The sequence below is a fragment of the Cyrtonyx montezumae genome, unplaced genomic scaffold, assembly GCF_038088225.1.
Source record: "Cyrtonyx montezumae isolate F1298 unplaced genomic scaffold, pur_monq_1.0 scaffold_8, whole genome shotgun sequence".
Classification (NCBI taxonomy): Eukaryota; Metazoa; Chordata; class Aves; order Galliformes; family Odontophoridae; genus Cyrtonyx; species Cyrtonyx montezumae.
The window spans coordinates 68905244-68926911 of NW_027072089.1; the positions used below are offsets into that span (position 1 = coordinate 68905244).

A 21668-nucleotide genomic window follows, 5' to 3' on the forward strand; every position below is an offset into this window, starting at 1 on the left:
AAACAGAAATGCTACATACTTTTTTCTGCATTCTAAATTTACCGATTTTCTCACTCCTACATTCTGCTTAACATTCCTAAATACTTGAAGAATTTTGTTCTTTGAAACAAAGTTCTTTAATCTTAAAAAGGAAATTAAACAAAAACAAAATCTTCATCTTATTACCATATTTAGCTCTTTTTTTTTTGAAACTGTGCAAAATGTATAATGAAACATATCACCACCAGGTAGAAAAGATTTATTGGGATTGTTGTCATAGAGTAATGTAAATGTCCAACAGTGTAAAAGATGTGGAAATAAATAAAGTGATTCTGACAAGAGCTGATGAAATAAAAGACAAAAAAAAAGCCCTGCTATTAACTCAGTTTTAATCATCTGATGTCTAATGGAACTGAAGGAATAAAAGCAGGTAGCAATTACAAACAAGAGAAGAAATATTTAGGCTTCATGAAGCAGAAACAATTTTTAAAAGTACAGCATTAGAAAAATGTTAGCATTCAAATAAATAATTATGCTGAAAAATCAGAGAAATCTCTTCCAAGCTATTTCAAATCTAGTGTCAAAGTAGCTTCAGATGTTGATGTGACTTCACAACCTATACCAAAGAATGCTCGTTCTTTTTAATATTAGGTTAACAAAAGCTGCTAAATAGCTTTTATGGCTGTCAAAAAACTATTCACAAGTGCAAGAAGTTTCATCAAGGGTGTGCCTTTCGCCACTACAAATCTAGAAATGGGAACGTAAAAATTTACAAGGCTTCAGATAGTTCTGGTATCCTATAAATCCACTATTAATCTGTCATAACATATTATGCTAAATAAGAAATATGCTAACATGCTAAATAAGAAATCTTTTACTCACATTACATGACAACCAATGCATCAAAGCAACTAATCATGTAAATAAACCAGTATAAGTTATGTATCATTCAGACATGTTCACTGTGCTAAAGCCACAGTGAACAGTATGTCCACTGCCTTCCTCTCATCCACAGTGTCAGTTTTCTCACTGGAGAATGCAATTGGGCTGGGTTAGGCACAATCTGCCATTGATAACTGGTGGCTCTTTTTCTGCTTGTTGTCCCTGATGAGCTTAGAATAAGCTTCTAGGAGGATTTGTTCCATAACTTTCACTTGTACTGAATTGAGGCTGACCAGCACGTGGTTATCAGGATATTCCCTGTTTTTCTTTTGGACAGGCTGGAGTAATTAAGAATTTATCTTGACTGCCACAGACTTTCAAAAAGGATAGAGATCAGAATCCAATAGCATTAGCCCGATTTTACAGCACCCTAAGAAACATCTCATCTGATCCCATAGACTTGTGTGCACCTAATGAACTTAAGAGACCCTTAAAGCTATCTTCTGTGAATTCTGCTCAACTCTTACAGACTGCTAATAGATTTCGGGACCTAAGAGACCTGCTGGCAAATCTTAGCTATGGAAACTGAGGCAAAAAAGACACTGAGTTCCTCAGCTTTCTCTATAGCTCCTACTGCCAGGTTCCTGTTCCCTGCCCTATGGAGAAATGGCACCAATTTCTTTAGTCTTTCTTCCACTGTCAGTGTACTTACAAAGACTTTTCTTGTTCTTCACCTTCCTCATTACTTTAAGGTCCTCCTGAACTTTTGCTTTCCTTACTCTATTTCTACATGTACAGGCAATGTCCCTGGTTTCACCTTCACAGTACTTCTGTTTTGATTCTGAGCTAAGTCAAGAGCTCCTATGTTCAACTGTGCTGGCCTTCTGCTGTGCTTGCTTTAATGTGTTGGAGAAGAACAAATAGCAGTATATAATGGAACTATTCAACATTCAGGCTGTGAAATTAAACACTATGAAAATACGATGGGGAAAACAAAATGTCAAGAACTCAAAAACAGTTCTAACATTAAAGAGGGTGACTCTTAACCACACTACAAAAATACAAGTGTTTTCAGTTCAGAGATCTCAGCTTGTAGAACTGAACACTAGAACGGGCCCTTTGATCCATTTTCAACTATTATTTTTATTGGCAGAAAAAGATGAAAAAGCATATGTCTTCTGATGTGCATTTGTCTGAGTGATCAAAAATACTCTGATAACTGAAGGAATTTTCTGATAAAACAACTGTCATTCTGAGGATTATATTGTGTTGCAGGACTCAGAAGTAAAGTTTGGCTTTACAAGTATACACATCATGGCATGTTTCAGACAGTGGTAAGGCCATTACATAGTGAGTTAACAATCTGTTACTGGTTGAAGTGAAGGTAATAGAGTAATGAAGCTGTTTGACAAAATGCTAGTTTTCACAGAATAAGTATTTTTTCTCTTACAAGCTCTATGGACTGACCAAGGAGGAAATGTAACTACATATTAACATGGTAACTCAAGTCATTAAGTAGGAAAGTCTTATATCAAATAAAAAATAAACATACCAAAACACACAGACCAAAACACACAGACCAAAACATAACCAACCATAAAACAATAGCTTCTGAAGTACAGGAATGCATTCCTCTCCAGTTTCTATTCATGGCCATCTTCCTTTGCACAGATCATGCTCATCATGTTATATACCAGTGAGGCAGGAAAAACAAAGTGAGTAAGGTACCATCACAGCAAAAAGACAAAAGGAAACTTCTGTCATCTTTTTTCCAAGCCAACTTTTAAAGCATTCAAAATAGGTTATATTAATATCACAACAGAGAGAGACAGAAAGTTACTCTCTAAATTAGGAAGAGAAACAAATTAAAAGGAAAATGAATCCTTCCACAGGTAAAGACAAAGTCATGAGAAAGATATAGCTATTTCTTTTACCTGTTTCTCTGTCAGAATGACTCTACCCAAGAGTTGATTTTCAAGACCTTTCATGGTCACAGTAAAGTCGATAATGGAGGTTCGAGCACTAATTTCAGGAGAGTAATCTGGATTTGGCAGTTTTGTGGTAATGTAAAGTCTGAAGCCATTCATCACATCTACTTCTTTGTCACCAACTTTCACCTTAAGAAAAGGTATGAAAAAAAGTCTCAAGACACCAAGGGCCAGTGCACACTCTTTCAGGTACTATATGTAGAAACAAATGCTATATTTTTCTGTTCAAAAGCACAAACATCCAGCTTAAAATTACAAGTGTGATGAAATTAATTTGTTGAGTATATCCATTGAACACTTCAACTGGTACGTTCACATATTCTGTCAATTCTGATTAACACATCCAAAACTGAGAACATAAAAGCAAGCAAATTGGAATCTTGGTACTTTCTTCACTTAATAGTTACCATAAACAAAGGGATAAGAAACACTGTCGTTTAAATATCATAATTATATGTGAAATTAAACTCGACTTTGAGTCAGTGTTAATCAAGTGTAAATGACTTTTAACATTTTAGAAGCATATATTTAACAGGAGTTATTTTGTGGAAGATGGGGAAGACACTGTTTCCAATTGTCTGATCTTTTGTTTTGTTTTTACCTTATTGGAAGCACCCAATTTAATGAAATTTCTTTCCAAAATATTATCTAATGCTGGGTCAAGCTCTTCTCCAACATCTTCTATCAAAAGAGGTCTTCCAAGAGAAAGGCTGTCTTCTAAGTGACTTCTAAAATACTTGTGATTCAAAGAAGTGATCTATAAATACAATTGTGGATAAATACAAGTTTTATCCAGATATCAAACATTTTGCTTGTTTTACATTTAAAGACTACTTCATTTTATTCAGATCATTTACTGACAAGAACAGTTCTATAGCTCAATCAAGGCAAAGCGTGTGACTACAAGAGAAGATTAGTTTCAGAGTATTATACTTTCAGGTCATTGAAAGCAAACTGCTGACTTTCAACTGGAAGAGTAAAGCAACACTCAGCATGAAAGGTTTTGATATACGAGTGCAGTGAGACCAGAAATTCACAGAAACTTCTATTAGCCACAGCTTTATCTTGGATAATTTCCTCAAGCCTCACTGCAGCAAGACCAATTCCAAGAACAGGGCTTTTTTCTTAAAAATTAATATTTTGTATTGAATAAGCCACTAAGAAACCTTTCCTTTAAAAATAATTCTAAGTAAAATTGTGATTAATTTTCACCATGTGCACAAAACATATTCAGCATTGTTTGTTTACAACTCCGAAGTTAAAGTCTAATAATTTGTTTCAACATAACTAGCTAGGTAATCATTTCAAGAGTGTCACATAGACACAAGTATCAATAATAATGACAGGAATATCCAATTGATACTCTCAGATGCAATTCATTATCATCCGTCAAACTCCTGTCTTTTTTAGGCATAGATTTTTACAAAAAATGTTTGTTGGTGGAATTATAATTGCAGCAAACAAAGCTTTTCTTCCTTGAACTTTCCTACTTGAATTGGTGTATCTTGCCTGTGGTAACAGTGCATTCATTACATCTGCAGAATATTTTGCATGGATTAGACATCATGCTAAGACAACACAAATTATCAGTAGTTTCTGATTACAAAAAGATAACAACACCATGAATTGCATTCTCATTTTTAAACATTTATTTGAACTTGTACTAATCATTTGGTTTCTTATGTTTACAGTATTCTGAAATTGTGCCTGAGCCTTTATCATATATTATCTATCCAGATTATTTTCCAGTAATTTATAATAAAAATGAATTAATTACACAAATTGGGCCACTTGTACTAATAAGTATCAGATATATGTTTTCACATTTAGCCAAATCTCAAAACTACAAAGATATATCCCAAGATGACCATTCTCACATAAAAATCTGTTTTTTTAATTATTATTTGAATCACAAAATTGCCATGATTTGTCAGCTGAGAGTTTGTAAAGGCTAAGAAATCACAAACGTTCCTATTACCTGAAGTTCATTTTTGTCTTCCTTGTTCTTAAGCCAAATTTTACCCTGTGCCTGTGGATCAATTAATAAAGGATAACGAGATGCTTTCGTGACAATTATTCCATTCTGTATGGATAAGTCATCATTTGGCAATCCTTGCAGTTTCCATTCACTAATAGTAGGAGCATCAGTCAACATTTCTATGAGGTTCAGATTGTTATCAAAGGGAATTTTCCGGGCTTTCATTTCCTTTTCCCAATCATTTAATAGCAGATTGCGGAACTCTTCATTAAAAGGACCAGAGTAAGATAGAAATGCTATAGCCAACAGCACATCCCCTGAAAAAGGATAAGAGAAAAAAAAGGAAGGAAAGGAAAAGAAATAGGAAAATAAATAAAGATATATATATATATATTTATATATAATTTTGCAAATTCTATTCATGACTCTTCCTTCTGAAGTTCTTAAGCTTTTTGATGGTTAATGGAAGAATGTATTTTGGCCCATAAAGATGACAAGTAAGCTTCTTTCCCCAGGATCATTATACAGTAAAGCAATTATGCATTCCATTAGATAACATATTTACATTACCTTTTCAGTGCAACTCTAAGAATCAAGAGAAGAATATGTTAATACAACACATTATATTGGTTTTATGTGGTGAGGGTTTGATAGCAAGGAATTGCAGGGACAGCCTCACACCAGAAACAACCAGTTAAACTGGCTTCAAGAGCTCCAGTAGCATTGCATTTCCAAGTGTTAATTTATAAAATTAAAAATTACTTCTACAAAATAGAAGTTTCATGAACATTAATAACTAAAAATTACTGATTTTGATAGTTAGAAGACAGTATAACCGAAAACTGGTCTTCATTTCCTTCAAATGTATTCTGTTACACATACTTTACTGATACTTCCCTAACATATCACTATATGGACTGTTGACTACAGACATCAGTCAAGTTAAACTATCAGTGTCAGAAGTATGTACTACATCTTATGCAAGTAACATCTTCTGCACAGCATATATATAGTATTGTAGGGTTTCTTTAAATATAAACTTCAGCTTCATTGCATACTTTTCGTAGCAGTGTTTAAACAGGAAAATTAGTAACAATTGCCTGAATTTTAGCAATGACAAATGAACTATGAAGGAAACACGAAATTCCAAATGTTTTTAGTTTCACTACACATTACAATTCAGCCAACTAATTTACTTCCTATAACAAGGGTATGGACAAATGCTTACCCACTAGTCTCTTTGTTTGCAAGGCAAATTCTTTACTCTGTTTCGTCCATCTCTCTTTTTCACCTGCTAGACCACTTATTAGACTTGAAGCTGTTTGCATTTTATGCCGGCAACGGTCAGCATCTTCAAGCAAAGTCTATTTAAAACCATAAACCAAGAAATATGTTTTACAGATATCTATCTGATAGGCCAGAAAAAATCTCTACCTCTAATTAAACCAGTTTAAGAACAGTGCAAAAATTACATATCATATCAGTGTATGGATTAGGAGAGAATGTGAGAGGGAAAAAGAATATCAGAACCTACTATGAACACCTGCCATAAATATGGTTTAACTTCTTAGTATTCTCATAAATTTCACGTTGGCACATATGTAAATGCATAGGTTAAAAGCCTGGAACCTATTAATTATGGGAAAATATCCCCAGTATTTAAAAATCATTATACATCGATATCATATATTAATGATACTTGATGTTACAGAACTAGACATTAAAATCGAACAAATAAAACACTTTTTGAAGAGGTGAGAAAGAGGAGAAGCAGGAGAGTGATGTATCCATAGAGGAAGTATCTGACCACTCTTTTCCACTGTCTACCAATGCTTTTCTCCAAAAAATAATGAAGATTTATAAGGGAATACATTAAGTTTTGCACAAAGCAAGGATGGCAGCCATCTGAAACAGTCTCTTTTCTGCAAGGATATGTTCACCTGCTTTTCTCTCATGGCTTTTTCATATTCTGCCTTTACAATATCTAATTCTTCTTGCTTTGCACCCAGTTCTTCTTGAGCTTTCTGCAGATCCAACATAGCAGTGGTTAGCCGATTCTCCTGAATTGCTACATTAGCCTGTGAAGCAAATAAATAAAAGAAGCTATAATTTATGTTGAGTTTCACTGCGCTATATTTCAAAATCAATAGAGATTCCATGATTAATTAAAACCCTTTATTTCATTTTTACAATAAACTTACTCCATGCAGGGAGCTTTAGTTAATTAGTTGCTTTAATATAAATTCAAAAAATCAATAGGAAAATTTCAGACCTTTTCCCTTCCAACACAAAAGTTGATCTGAACTGGCATTTAGAAAGACCAGTGCCACCAAAAGCTTATGCTTAGTCTAATGAAAGATACTACCACTAGAAACAAATCTTTCTTTACTCTAGGTAATTCCTATTACTGCTATCCAATGTCAAAATCATGTCTGACCATGTTCTTCCTGACTTTCATTCCTACCTTACAATGACTATTTAGGCCTGCTTTTCCCTAAATAACACTGATGAGTAAAGTTTCTGTACAGTCTCTTTATAATCTGAGTTGCTGAATATTAAAAGGAGTAGATCTTGATTTTTTTCTAACTTTAAAAAAAAAGCAATAGATAAAGCAATTGCAACTATGAATTAAACTAGATGGCTATTTCAGTCCTTCAATTCAGAAGGAGCCCAAAGGCATAAAACTGCATAATCTATTTAATTATCTTTATAGCCTACAAGTAGTAGTACATTTGACACATATTTCACTGCAGAGTTACTACTTTCAACATAAGGAATTCCTATGAAGGCATGCACCAACTGGAATAAGACAACTGATGTTTCCAGCAGATGAAATCCTCAGCTGCACTCAATCAGGGAGGAGAAGGAGCAAAAGTGTGTACGTCACACTGCTTAACACCTACCTTTAAGGGTAATACTTCTTTGTTGATGGAAAAAAACACAGCCATAGCTTTGGTCCATGAGCAAAGCCCAGCAATGTTCCCACATACTCTCTTAGCTGTCTCAATGTTATAGTCCACCATTTCAAAATAAGGGCTCAAAAGCTCTACCACTTCTTCATTAATTGTGTCCTTAGGAAATTGCTAAAAAAAATACATATATACAAGTAATGTAAGTAAACTATACATACATGTATTTTAGTACAAACAAAACACTACCAGAATCAAAAATGTTAATTAAAAACAGCTAATATGAAGTCTGTCTCATGCATATCTGTAAGATTGCCAAAGACACTGTACTCTGTTCTGTCTTCTTATAAAATTGAAAAAGTTTGCCTTCATTTCTGATCTTCTTTATCTTATCTGTTAATGTTACACAACTGGAAGTCAAGTATAAAATATTGCTGAGATTATCTTTGAATTTTCACTTCCCTTAATGCTGAATAAATAAAAATCTTCTTAAAGGGAGGATTAATTGACAAATTCTATGAGATAGTCCTTTCAAAGAGCAGCCAACTACCTTCCCCTCAAATTATCTCCTTAGTACAATCTGTTTCAATTTTAGTAATTGTTTTGACAGTTTCTTGTGTGCCTGATTTTTCTTGCACATCTGTTCTAGGAACACCAAAGAAAATACTTTTCCCAATTTTCTTAAATCAAAATAATACTAAACTGAAGGAAACACAAATAACCTGAAGGTTCTGCAAAAAGTTCCCTGCTGTCATCATTTTCAAAGATTCTTGCCATGATGGGGTGGTACAGCTCTTTTCCTGATCAATTTTTACACTGTTCAGTTTTCTTTGGAAAAGCAGTAACACACAGTCCATGATACGCATAATAAGGTGAGGAGGTCGACCAAGTGTTCGAACCGTCGCAATATCTGCAGGCTTTATTGTCTAAAAAATTGAAACAAAAGATGAACCAAATACTGTTATTATTTATTAAATAAGAAAAACATCACCAACAGCATTCATCTACTTGAGAAGAAACTTCTTCTTTTTGATTTAAAATAATTTTATCTCTCTAAAGCACGAAGCTGTACAGACCCTTCAACTATAATTTGATTACTACCTCCTAGCATCTACTAGGAAACCACAGTTCAGCCACTTCACACCATCACCTAAATTCTTAAAATGATTCCATCTTTTCTGACAAACAATAATAGCAATATAGCAGTATTTGACATTTTTTTTTCCATTTTAAGGCAAACCTATTCACAAGAAACTCAGTCTAGAGAGTAAAATGCATTTTGATGATAATTGGTAAGTGAAGGTGAAGGAAGGAAACCAGTGAGAAGGCCTCATACATATATATACCTTTTGAATCTTCTGCTTCACTGTTTGGAACAAGATCCTGATGTAAAGGTAAGCCTTTGAGAAAATTAAATAAATCATAATAACATATGAAAGCTGCGTCTTATTAAATATGACAAAGTCAGTCAAGGGTGTATATCTAACACCATAACTTGTACACTCAGTTATTTTCATATGATCAAACCACAGTACAACATGCATCAACCACAGTTTCAATTGAAAATTAAAATCAGTTATTTGCTAAACTGATTGGCCATTTTGGGTTTGGCATTTGGGTAGAAAAGACAAACAAATCTAAACCTAAATGACCTCAAAATAAATATATCTATGTGTATACATCTTCTGTGAATCAAGGAATTACATAGTACATCTAAAACCTTAAATGTTTTTGAAGCACCACATTTCTCAGGGGGGAAAATGTTATATTCAGTCCAAGGTTTTAGTACTAACCTGTAAGGCTGCTTCTGCCTCTTCCAAAGCAGGCTTAGCAGCTTCCAACTTTTCTTCAGCGATAGCTTTGTCAACTGAGATGCTGTCTACAATAGCTTGGGCTTTATCTTTTACTTTCTGAACTTCAGCCTTCACCTCCTCAGCAGCCCGTGCTTTTACAGTAACTTCCTTCAATACCTAAAATGAAAATTCACAAACTACGTAACAAAAAAAATACCTCTCTGGAAGAATCTATATTTTTGTTGTAACACTTTTAATCTGTTGATTTCAATTTCCAGAACAAGAATGTTTAAAAAAATAGGTGTTTTTTTTTTTTTGTCACTTTAAGCTTTCATTATTGCTTTTTGTCCCATAACCTAACTTCCTTTTACACAAAAAAGTAAAAAAAATCATCTAAGTGCAATACATTTTAAGGTCTGTACATACCATGTCAGCTTTTTCGTTGGCAATCTCAAGTTCCTTTTCTTTTACTTCCAGCTCTTTGCTTAGAGCAGCCACTGACTCAGAGGCTTCTTTCAATTTTTCCAGCCCAGTATTAACTCTAGAGTTATAAAGCAAAAATAAAAACAGGAAGTATATAAATTCCCTTTATAACTTACACTCTCCCTTCCAAATTATTCCATTGGTAGAATGAATCAGATGGATCAAATATCAAAAGATGTTTTAACACAAAAAACAAAATTTGTTCAGAAACTTCCACATACTTCTGCTGTTTTCAGAATCAAGGAAGTATACAGCATTAAATATTCCACACTTCTAACTCAAAGTTAATGCTTTTATTATTGAATTAAAATCCTAGATCTTTGTTCCATTTATGTCACTAATCCCACTGTGCTCCAAACTGGCACCCATATGTCCGACTCAGCAGAAACCATTTTGTGATCACTAGAATCTTGAGAATTTTTGAGAAATTCTGAGAGTTCTCAAATTTATGTTTCTGGTTTGAAGAAAATATTCAAAAGTTTAATAAAATCAAAACATCAAAATCAAGATTGAGCAAAAGAAATTAATAGAAAAATAGCACTGAGATAACACTTCTGTCACTGAGTATTAAAATGCCCCTTCAACAGTGATTTTTTCTGTCAAAATTTAAGTACTCGTATATAGACACTTCAAACAAGTTTATCTGTAAGCTAGGAAAATATACATTTGGAACAGCAGAGACAGCAAGAATTACAGGTGCTGCAACTGCAAAGACTAAGCAGGACAGGAACAGATTTTAAAAAATACATAACAGAAAAAAACTAACATAAGCTGAAGCCCTTCAGTTTATGCAATTAAGGTGAAGCAAAACAAATTGATGAGTATAGAATAATCCAGCACATTTTAACTTCAGAAGGTACAAGTCTAGGCTGGATAACTCCCCATTTCATAAGTCTTCACTGATACTATGAAGATTACTAATTTAAATTGACTTTGAAGCCAAAGCATGTTTCAAAGTGAAATAAATTAGTCTAAGTATTTCTTAAAGACTTACAGATCTTTGTGCTGGTCTTTCACAATCAAGAAAGAAGATAGGCCTTCTTAAGTGTGATGCCAACCGAGACACTAAATGCTAATTTTAGATTCTAGTTGAATATTTCTAACATAAGCTTACATCTGCAAACAAACTTAAAATAAAGTTTGTTTACATCTGCAATAATATAGTGTTTAAAAGGAGAATACATCAAAAATGCTTAAAAATCCAGAATCAAAGGTTCAGTAATCAAAGTTACACTATGTGATGATGTTCAGTAGGAAAACAGAAGTTGTTCTAATGTAAATTAAATTTTATTGTGAATGTGTTATTAGATAACATGCAGATTTTTTTTATTCATGAAAAATACATGTTAATACTTTATATTCATCTTTTTCCACCACCATATTCTTCAGTGCAGCAATAATCTTGAGTCTTTGAGCAATGCATCAAGAGCATTTCTAATATTTCATCAAGTAACACCTTCACATTATTTTAGGAAACTTCAAAGAAAACTTTTGCTTTGCAAATAGACCAGGCAGGCATTTAAATAAATACCTCAGAATACATCAGTCTGAGGGAGTAAACAACAGAAAGACAGTAGTAAAATGAGCAGTATACCTGTTAGCTAATGTCTGCAGTTCTGCACGTTTTTCTTTATATGTAGTTTTATAACACTGAATAAAAGACAGATAGGATTTGGGAGTCACGTGGGTAGAACGTCTATATCTTTGAAAGTAATCAGAACACTTCTCCGCCACTCCATCCTGGAATGAGCCCATACACTGCACGATTTCTCTCTTTGTCTCAGCAGTGCAGTCCATATCATATGAGGACAGGAAATGTTCAGACACTTAGGAAAAAAAGAAAAGCGTAAATGTAAGTATACGTTCAGGAAGTACTTTTAGTTTATAAAAAAAGCAATTGTCATGGTTTTATGGTTTTTGGTACTGGTATTCCACATCATAACATCATGTAGTGCATTTAGAGTTAAAGAGTCAATGCTCCAGCTCCGTGGATCATCGATAGTTCCAGGTATACCTGTCTCAGAAGAGAAGAACTCCATTCCCCAGAGGACTTTGCGATGCTTTGCATTCTTACATGTTTACGCTCAGAGGGAAAGATAAAAACTGTCTGCGGTCACGGGACACTTTCCTTTGGGATGGACTCAGCAGTGGGTTCTCGCTGCCGTCCGCCTTCAGCGTTAGCGTAAGGCCTTCGGTTTATCGGACACTCTCTCTTGCTCATTTTATTTGATTTATTAGCTTTAATTCCAATTATATTGTATTACATTGTGTTATTTTGCTTTCCAATATCTTATTTAGTAAATTAGCTTTCCTCCTCAGATCGTAGCCGTTGTTTTGTTTCTAGGCCCATCTCCCTTTTCCCTTTCCCCCTTCACCTTTCCTGGGGCGTGGGTCTGTGGATCCCTCACACCAATTGTCGCGGAACTGGGCCGAACCTGCCCAGTAAACCACTGACAGCAATCAATATACACAATACATATTGTGAAAAGCAGAAGTATTTCAGCTAACTTAAATCTTCATCTGCTCGATCTGTTCACCACTTCCTCATGAATATTTAGCTCAATATGTGTCTAAACTTTAAACAGCAGTACATTTTTAACACTTCCCCATCCACTATTTTGTCATTTAAACGATAGCATGGATTACATCAGGTAATAGCTCCAGAGAAGATAATGCCACTGGAAGTGAAGTCATTATACTAAAGTTATTGGCAATCTGAGATTCATCTTCCCATTGTCTCCTATAAATTTAATTTTGAATGTAAAGATGAATTACCAGTCAATTTACTGACAGCTGTGACATGGGAACTGTTTTAATACTGCATCAATGAGATAAAATATCAAGCTCACAAAGCTTCTGAAATGCTGGTCTTCCTCAGTCTGCACCATCAGATTCTTAAATTATATTCCATACACTTCTGCAAAAAATGTATAGATGAGGATCTGGTGCCCTTTAATCTTCAAAACATGCATCTATTTCTTCTCTGTGAAACTGTCCAACTAGATATCAGAAACTGGTTAACCACAGCCTCCCTCTGTATACCTCATCACAGGCATAGTCAATCAAGTTACTCTGGTGGTATTTTGCTTTCTTTGTTAACACTTTATGCCATTTTTAAGAATTTTTCTTCATAGCCTTTCTCCTGTCGCAAACATTTCAACGGTTTAATACAGCAAGAAGAAAACATTTATATCCAATTTTTGAACTAAGTTTATTCTGCCAGTTTGTTGGAAAACAAGCTTTTTTTGCATTCAAAGCATTTAAAAAAACTTAATGACCATGAATCTCATAATTATATATTTGCAAAGAAAATACCTATACCTACCAGCCACTAGAGCATCCTTAGGCCACTGGCTGAACCAATCTATAGTGCATCCAGAAATGAGAGCAGGGAACTTTAAGGCCCTGTTTCGGAACTTTTCACCTACTGGTGAAAAGCAAAGAACCACATGAAGGTTCTGACGGACTCGAGTCATGAAGTAGTCATACAGAACCTCACTGGTTGGAGGTCTACGTGGATGTTCCTTTTTGAAGGTGGGTATGAGGTCACTAAGGATTTCATCTATTTCATCACGAGCAAATAAATTTGACACCTTTGAAAAAAGAGAAGGTTTTTTTCATGTTTTAGGAGATTCCCAAAAGAGAATATATAAACATACAATTGATTTAATACATAGCCTTACAGGAAGGAACACTCATTTCAGATACTGAAGTTCTTAGATCCTAACCCACTTCTTTAAAACAAAACTTTTTTCTGAAGTAATTCCATTAAATACACTGAAATCTAACTTGCAGTAAAACTAAAATACATTCTTCATGTGAAAAATAAAGTAAAAATAAAAATATATAAAATAAAATAAATAAATAGCAAAAAATAAAATGAAAAAAATAAATAAAATGAAATAAAATAAAACAAAACAAAATAAAATAAAAAAAAATACAAACAAAAAAAAGCCATCCTACCCATTTTGAACACAAATTTACCATATAAAAACTAACTGCAAATGAATGAGATTTTTAATCTACTACCTAGTTTTGTTAAATATCTGTAATGCTCCCTGCATCTTAATATTTTTTATAATTTTTATCATGTCCTAGACTGTTTCTCAGCACACTTAAGAGGGTCTGATTTACACTATTTCTCTGTATGGAATGATGATGCTCATCCATTAAAAGAGATTCAGTTATTTTGCTTAAGAATTACTAAATTAAAAAAAGCCAAGAAAAAGATCATGAGAAAGCATCCTACCTCTCCTGATGATAGAACATTATTCAGGTATTCCAAGAAAGACTCATCTTTGACCTCATTGTCTGTAAAGAGAAAACATATGCCCTTCCCTTCCAATCCTGAAGTTCTGTACAGAAGCTTCAGATCTTCCATCAAGTTTGAAGTGTTGTACAGTCTACAAAAGAAGAGTCATATTAATGTTCACTCCCTTTAAAAAGCCTTCTGTGTAAAACAAAAAGAACTAGAAAACTTAAATAAGAAAGAATTTCTTGTAATCCAGTGTATAGATACTACCTACAAATACATATAGTAAAGTGCAGGAGACTGTATGAAGACACAGTGTAGAGATAACTTTACACTGTCAATATTCCTCACTTAGTGAAACATATGGAAAAGTTTACTCTTCCAAAGATGATAAAAGCTTAGGCTCATCATAGAAAATCAATCAAATTTAGTCAGTCTGAAAGATTTTCATTACCTCACACTTCAGATCAGGTATGTCTAACCTGCAGCCCATGGGCTACATGCAGCCCAGCTCAGCTTGCAGCATGGCCCACATTCCCTTCTGCTGTGTCATCATGGTGATGGTTCTACCCCACCAAGCAGCCCAAACCAGGCACAGGACACAGGGAAAGTGCAGTGCTGACAAATAATATGGTGTTGTACTTACTTCACAAGCAAATCATGTCAGTTTTCAAAGACTAAAATTTTAAGACATAGCAGAAATATGCTGCCAAATTTGATGCATATCCAGGAATGCTTCATAAAGATAAAGTAGCAGAGCTGATAAAAGTATGTCACCTCAACTAAATATTTGTTAAGTTAAAACTCAAATTGACCCTGTTATAAAAGATAGATACATGATAACAAATCTGATTGGAAAAAAAATCAAAATCATTTCCTGATGGGTGAGTTTGTTAAGCAATGTATGGAAAACATGATGGATAGAATGCGTCCTGCTAATAAATACATAAATACATACATACATACAAAACTTTTGTTACTTCCATATATCACATTTATTATATATTTTACATGTGGCCCAAGGCAATTCCTGTTTGCTCAGTATAGCCCAGGCAAGCCAAAAGGTAGGACAAAAATGCTCTAGGCAACAGAGCTCACCTTATGTTGTGCCTATTCTTTCTCCCAGTGCAGAAACTTGGAGCCTCTTTTATTTATAGGAGAACTTCAATGAATAAGTTGATTAAATTTTATTTTACACTTACCGAGTTAACGTGATCTGGAAAGTATCATAGCCAGCTATGAACGATGCTAGCCTTGTCAAGCTCTGCTTTCCTGAGCCACCAACTCCAACTAAAAGAGCATTTCCACGAGGAGTACGAATCACTCGAGAAATCTGTGTAGGAATACAGTCATTTACTGCTAAGGTGTGTAACAGTTACACACCTAAAAATCCAGTACTACTGCAACATTAAAGTTATATTAGAAATGCAGAATAAACCAAGATTTCAAGTAGATGTTCAAGGATTCTATACCACTATTAATATATCCTATGAGCATTTTCACTTTGAAATATTTTCTGTTCATCCTCCTATAGCAACCACTTTGTTCCATCACTGTGAACTTTCATTTAACAATAGAACTGCACTTCACACTACCAAAAAGCACGAAGAAACCTCAGAAGCAACGGGATAACTCAGTATGAAAGATCATTAAAATTGGTAATTAAATTATAATTTCCCTCATATAGTATCCCTGGACAACTTCAGACTTTAGCCCTCTTTGTTGTAGCCAGAAAAATAAGTTGTACCAGGGCTACTAAATTCAGGATTAACTGCACACTTGGCAGTCAGTAAAAATATGGCCTTCATAAACAAGTTTCTTATCAGCATAAATATTTGTTATCTGTGGAAAATTTCACACATAGATCCCCCTCTTTCCTACTTTGCTATTTCTCTTTTAAAGTAAAAGGTAGCAGATACACACTACTCCACATTTCTCTTTGTTTCATCACATTGCACTGTAAACAAAGATCCTTTGCAATTTGGAGCAAGTGCATTTTCAGCGCTGTGAACTGCTTACAGAACCTGTTCCTCTGCCCACAGCCAGAAACCACCAGACAATCAGGAGAAAAGTAGTAGATACTGCCCTATGCCAAGAAAATACACCCTTAGCACTGGAGAAGACCGTGCTCCTCCATCCCATCAATTGCAGCGGGCACATATTTGCAGCAGAGCAGCCTGCACTCATTTCTGGATCAGCACAGAGCCCTTTATCCAACCCAGCTGGTTAGCAGCCAGTTTCCTCTCCACAAGCAACAATGAACAGCATTGATTCCTGTTCTCTTTATTTATTTTGATGACTTTCTGATGCCCCTACAATACCATGACACCAATAAGCACCTTAGATACCTATTTACTTGTATTTCCTGTAACTGACTTTTTCTCACATTATTAAAAGTAGGCACTTGAACTCCCCAGTTTTCAATCATATATGTCATTTATTTAGCACAACATACTTATTTTTTTCACAGGTTAACATTAACAAGAAAAAATAAAATAAAATACAAAGGCTTCTTTTAAGCATAGATAGTATTTAACCCAAGAAAGAAAAATAGGTTTGAATATTACCCTTGGAATAGTACCGATGACTTCAATTATGTCTTCTCACTTTTTTCCTGACAGAAGTACACAAACTGTGAATTCAGAAGCTTTGTTCTCTGTTTATGATATTCTATACTAACTCATTTAAGTGATGCCATATTGGCTCAGATAAGGCATTACCTTAATTGTGTTTGTCCACCTTTCCCTTAGAGGCTGTCTCAAGTCTCACTAAGTTGTAGAGCTCAAAGCTGAAGTAAATGCTGCTTTCAAGAATATGGGATCAGAAAAGCACTATCTAAGCATCTTATTCAAGAGAACATTAAGATAATACCACAGGTAGTTATCACTTAGCTAACCAGAGATTCTTTAAGAAAAGATAGGTTAAAAACAACAAGAAAAGGATAGGAATAAAGCAGAAATTTGATAGTAAGTGTGATAATTTAACAATCTACTTAAAGAATTCCTGAACAGAACATCTATTTTGCAGGCAAGATCTTAAGAACCTTCAATCTTATGAACTGACAGGAATCTAAAATAATATCAGTTCTTAAATTTTTATAAGAAATACCAAAAACCTCACTATGTCACTGAGAAACTGTAGTTTTTCTCAGTTAAAGAAAAAATATCTGGTCCTCTTTTCTAAGAAACCTATTCTATGTGAACAATCCTACCAGGCTGAGCTGTGCTAAAAATTACGGTCAAGACCAATCTATACTCAAAGGATTTTTAAAAGAAGTGAGCACACCGGGGATCTACAAAGGATGTCTAGAGTACATTTATTCCTGCTCTGCTGTGCATACTCCATCAGCAGCCAATTACGTCCTAACTTGATTTTTATTTCACTCATTCCAAAGAGAGGAAAGGCTCTCAGAAGAATTAATAAGAAGAAATGTTGAGAAAGAGTTAGAATACCTCAGAACATGATCTCACTAGTCATAAAAGATAGATATAAAAGAACAGTTCCACCTGAAGAAAAGCTGAGTTTTTAATACTTGGTCAGAAAGACAAAATAGCAAAAAAAAAAATTACCTCTTTCAATAATAGAAGTAATTTACCTTGATTTGAGCATACCTTCATTCATTTTTAAACACAATTGAATTTATATGTGCTAAGTACAAGTGAAAAACAGTAGCAGCAATAATAAATTGCAAATCAAGATTGTACCTTTACTAAGTGAACCATAGCATCCTCAAAGAAAACCATGTCCATTCCAGTGCCACGGACATTCTCATTGTATGTTTGTAAAAACATATTTAAACGAATCCGTAGCTGATGAAAGCAGTAAACTGGCTCATAAATTTTGAGAATCCTTAAATCAATTTTTTCTGCTTTTTCATCTACAACAAAAAGCACATAACAAAACCTCATCAGTTTAAATGACTGAGGGAGATACAGCGTAGGGACAAGTAAGAAAAGTTAACTAAAAGTCTTTGGGCATTCAAAACTAGGTTTATTATACATCATATTTCATATTAGATATACATATGACAGTGCTGCCTATACTTTTCTATATGGAACAATAAAGTTCAGCTACTTAATCCTTAAAAGCAGTAAAAAGTAACTGCCCTTCTTTCTCTGCCTCTGAAACCTGAATAGTGAAAATCTGAGAATAACAGAGATGCTAGAAGCAGCAGCAGAAACAGTGAATAAAGGTAAATAAATATTGTAGTTAAAAATTGCAAATCTTTTTGTTTTTATTTTTTTGCAAAAGAGGAACATTCTAAGCCACTTAAATAATTACAGCGGTTAAAAAGAAAAAAATACTCAAATCAATCATATACATACACAATGAAATTTATATTCACTGTGAAAAGGCATATATTTGCTTCAGCAAGGGATCTGAAAACGACAAAGATATTTCAACAATTCCCAGTCCACAGAAAAGGAGGAAATTCTGCTCTTATCTCACATTTCTATTTTCTATTCATAGGCATCAATCATAGTTAAAAGAAACCTGCCTTTCATTAGTCAAAACTGCTACAGCAAATAGGATCACAGAATGGCTTATGTTGGAACCTGGCCAAAAACCTAACTCAGCCAGGGCACCTAGAACCCAGGACCACATCTAGATGGCTTTTCAGCATCTGAATATTTGAATGATACAGATGTAAATAAGTTTCTTAATAGTTCACTGAGACATTTAAAGAACTTACTCAGATATTGATAAGGAACTAGTAAGGAATACAGCAAGGAGTTAAACAATAGTGATGCTTTTACATTTTTGAACAATTTAAGAGAATTATGACAGTTTAATCCAGTCCCTGCAGTTTAATTATTAATGACATAAGACAGCATGATCAAGTACCAGATCTAAGAAAGGGCAGACATTTAAATTATTTACTAGGCAGCAATAGAAGTATATTATTTTAAATACTTCTCTATCTCCAAGATTCAGAACTACAACTACTAAATTTAAACATCAGAACTTACTGGTAAAAAAACATATTTGAACAGCTTGAGGGTCTGCAGAACTCTAGCACCTCTAACAGTTTTTGCAAAGCTAAAGTTTGAAGGCTGAAGTTTGGACTGCTTCATCTCAGGTGTCTCAGGGACAAATACATTGCAGTAGTACAAACCAAAGAAATACAGGTCATGTATGTCTACTTATTACTAGCCTGAGCATAATATTATTTGAAATTGATGTCAGATCAATATTCTATGTATTTAAGAGCTCAGAATCCCTGGTCTTGCTGTTATATTTCATCATAATGAGCAATACTAAGTTCCATTCCAAGGACAATTAAAACAAAATTACCATTTTTATGCTTATCTTTCAAAGCCGAAACAGGAAGAGCTTCTCAAGACTGCAAAACATATTGAAGACAAAACACCCTCACTAAACAGAGGCCTCCTACTTCATATTCTCATGAAATTTCATTCCAGAAGGAATATTACTCAGGCAGGTATAGTTAAACAGTAACAAAAGTTAGTCTGAGAAATGCATGCTTCTTTTCACATTCATTTTTCAGTTTAAATTTCCACATTAGAAGTCACTCTTCAGACTCTCAGTATGTATTCTGATTCATGTTTCAGTCTTCTCTACATTCTCATGGTTTTCATGTAATTTAAAGATTTAGCTACCTTCTCACAACAGATTAATTTCTATTTGCATTTGATCCCTTTTGCTGAAAAATTTCCCATAGTTTACACTCCTTTTACTCTTTTCAATTTAAATTATCTAAGGAAAAAATTTATAACTTTTGCTGCTTCCACTACTCATCAATACAATGACCCAGACAGATGATCCAAGAGGTTTCACTAGTATTCCAGAGATACTGAAATAATACTAATTCATTACAAAATAATATACTGTGTATTTTCTAAAAAGGACCGGGTAACCTCAGAGCTACTATTCATACACCAGATCTCTGTGTTAGCTAGAGTGCTATGTTTTATCTAATACTGCAACCCATCTCAAATCACTCATACATTTCCTTTCATCATTTTAGAATAAGCACATCATATTTGTTATTTGCCAGTTTTTCTCACCTTCATGGAAATGGAGACAAGACTCTTCTATACAGATTAGAATTCCATAAGCGTGTTCCAACAAATGGTAATATCTGGTAATATATCTTCAAAGTCACTGGACAAGAGAGCCACACTCAAAGTATAACCTTACTATGTATTTTTAAATCCTATCCTTTTCCCTATTCCTGTCATCACAATGACTACCAGAGTCCAAACTTACCAGTTCTTTGAGGTATATCCCTTAGGAAGTCAACAAAGAACGCATCAATTTCAGGATTCAGAGAAGCTGTCTTTCCTTCAAATTCATCCTCAATAAGTTTCGCCACAGTTTTGTCAAACCACTTTACATCTTCCAAGGTTGTGAAACGATCAGCAATAACACTCTTACATTCATGCTTCCACAATTTTAACAGTACCTTTTTCCAAAAGCAAACCAAAAAAACACTTCCATGATTTCAATCAGGTGAGGCTTGCAATAAAGCTATGTCAATGAAAAAATATGTTTTTAAATAATTTTTTAAATCATATTAAAAAAGAAAAAGAAGTAGTGGTATGTTTGGTCTTAATCAGCGGAGAGTTCTTAGACATCTCATTCAACCCAATAACACTTCAATTTCTTAGCCAGTTAACTACAAAAAGCCTTTATCGAGTATTTCAAACCACAGCATATATAACTATATAAGAATTTATTTCTGTAGCCCAAAGATAAGCTCTATACACGGTTACAAGTGCTTATACATCAATAAACCATTTTTGTAACTGATTGCTCTGTGTGTGGAAGCTGGGTAGAAATAATAGCATCACAGCATTAATTAGTTCACACCAAACTCAGAAACACAGATGTCACTCCCAGTAACAAATCCAAATCAAAGAAAAGAAATTACATTGGTGTTTGTGTTACTATTTCACTAAATTCACTATACTTTTTAAATCCTTCTGTTTGGCCAGAGGATGGAGAAGAAAACCTAACAGGTTACTAATTCTAGCAGCATTGGTTTTAAACCTACACAACTACTGCTCAGTAGTAGAAAAAACTCCAAGTACTTCTTGAAGAATTCATTTGCACCTACAGTACATTGTATACCTGATGTATACTGTGTCAAGACACAGAACTGATAAGTAAATTCATACAATCAGATTTTGAACAATACTTAACTGTAGAATCACCTTAGGGCTGTATATTTTTCATTTTGGAAATTAAAACCAATTCTAACAATCAAATTTTAGATGCAGTAGAAGGCAGGAACTCGTTTATTCAACAACTAGAAGATTATATCAAATTTTAAGCAATTATATAGCCCAGATACAAAACACTTTTTCTGTGATTACCATAACCACTGCTTTTGAAGTATTTCATGTTTTACTGCTCAAAAAACTTTTTCATAAAAAACCT

General features: G+C 34.0%; 1 protein-coding gene across 1 annotated transcript in view; it reads right to left on the reverse strand.

Annotated features, from left to right (window-relative positions):
* DNAH5 (dynein axonemal heavy chain 5) overlaps positions 1-21668 on the reverse strand; it is a 115529-nt gene that overhangs the window by 20862 nt on the left and 72999 nt on the right. Inside the window, exons 51-65 of the mRNA XM_065753260.1 lie at positions 20496-20691; positions 17969-18141; positions 15467-15597; positions 14262-14415; positions 13338-13605; positions 11607-11838; positions 9956-10070; positions 9530-9706; positions 8459-8662; positions 7731-7910; positions 6768-6905; positions 6056-6191; positions 4828-5144; positions 3451-3606; positions 2796-2978 (exon numbers count right to left, since the gene is read on the reverse strand). Coding sequence (XP_065609332.1) covers positions 2796-2978; positions 3451-3606; positions 4828-5144; positions 6056-6191; positions 6768-6905; positions 7731-7910; positions 8459-8662; positions 9530-9706; positions 9956-10070; positions 11607-11838; positions 13338-13605; positions 14262-14415; positions 15467-15597; positions 17969-18141; positions 20496-20691 — 2760 coding nt within the window. The remainder of the gene's footprint in view (positions 1-2795; positions 2979-3450; positions 3607-4827; positions 5145-6055; positions 6192-6767; positions 6906-7730; positions 7911-8458; positions 8663-9529; positions 9707-9955; positions 10071-11606; positions 11839-13337; positions 13606-14261; positions 14416-15466; positions 15598-17968; positions 18142-20495; positions 20692-21668) is intronic.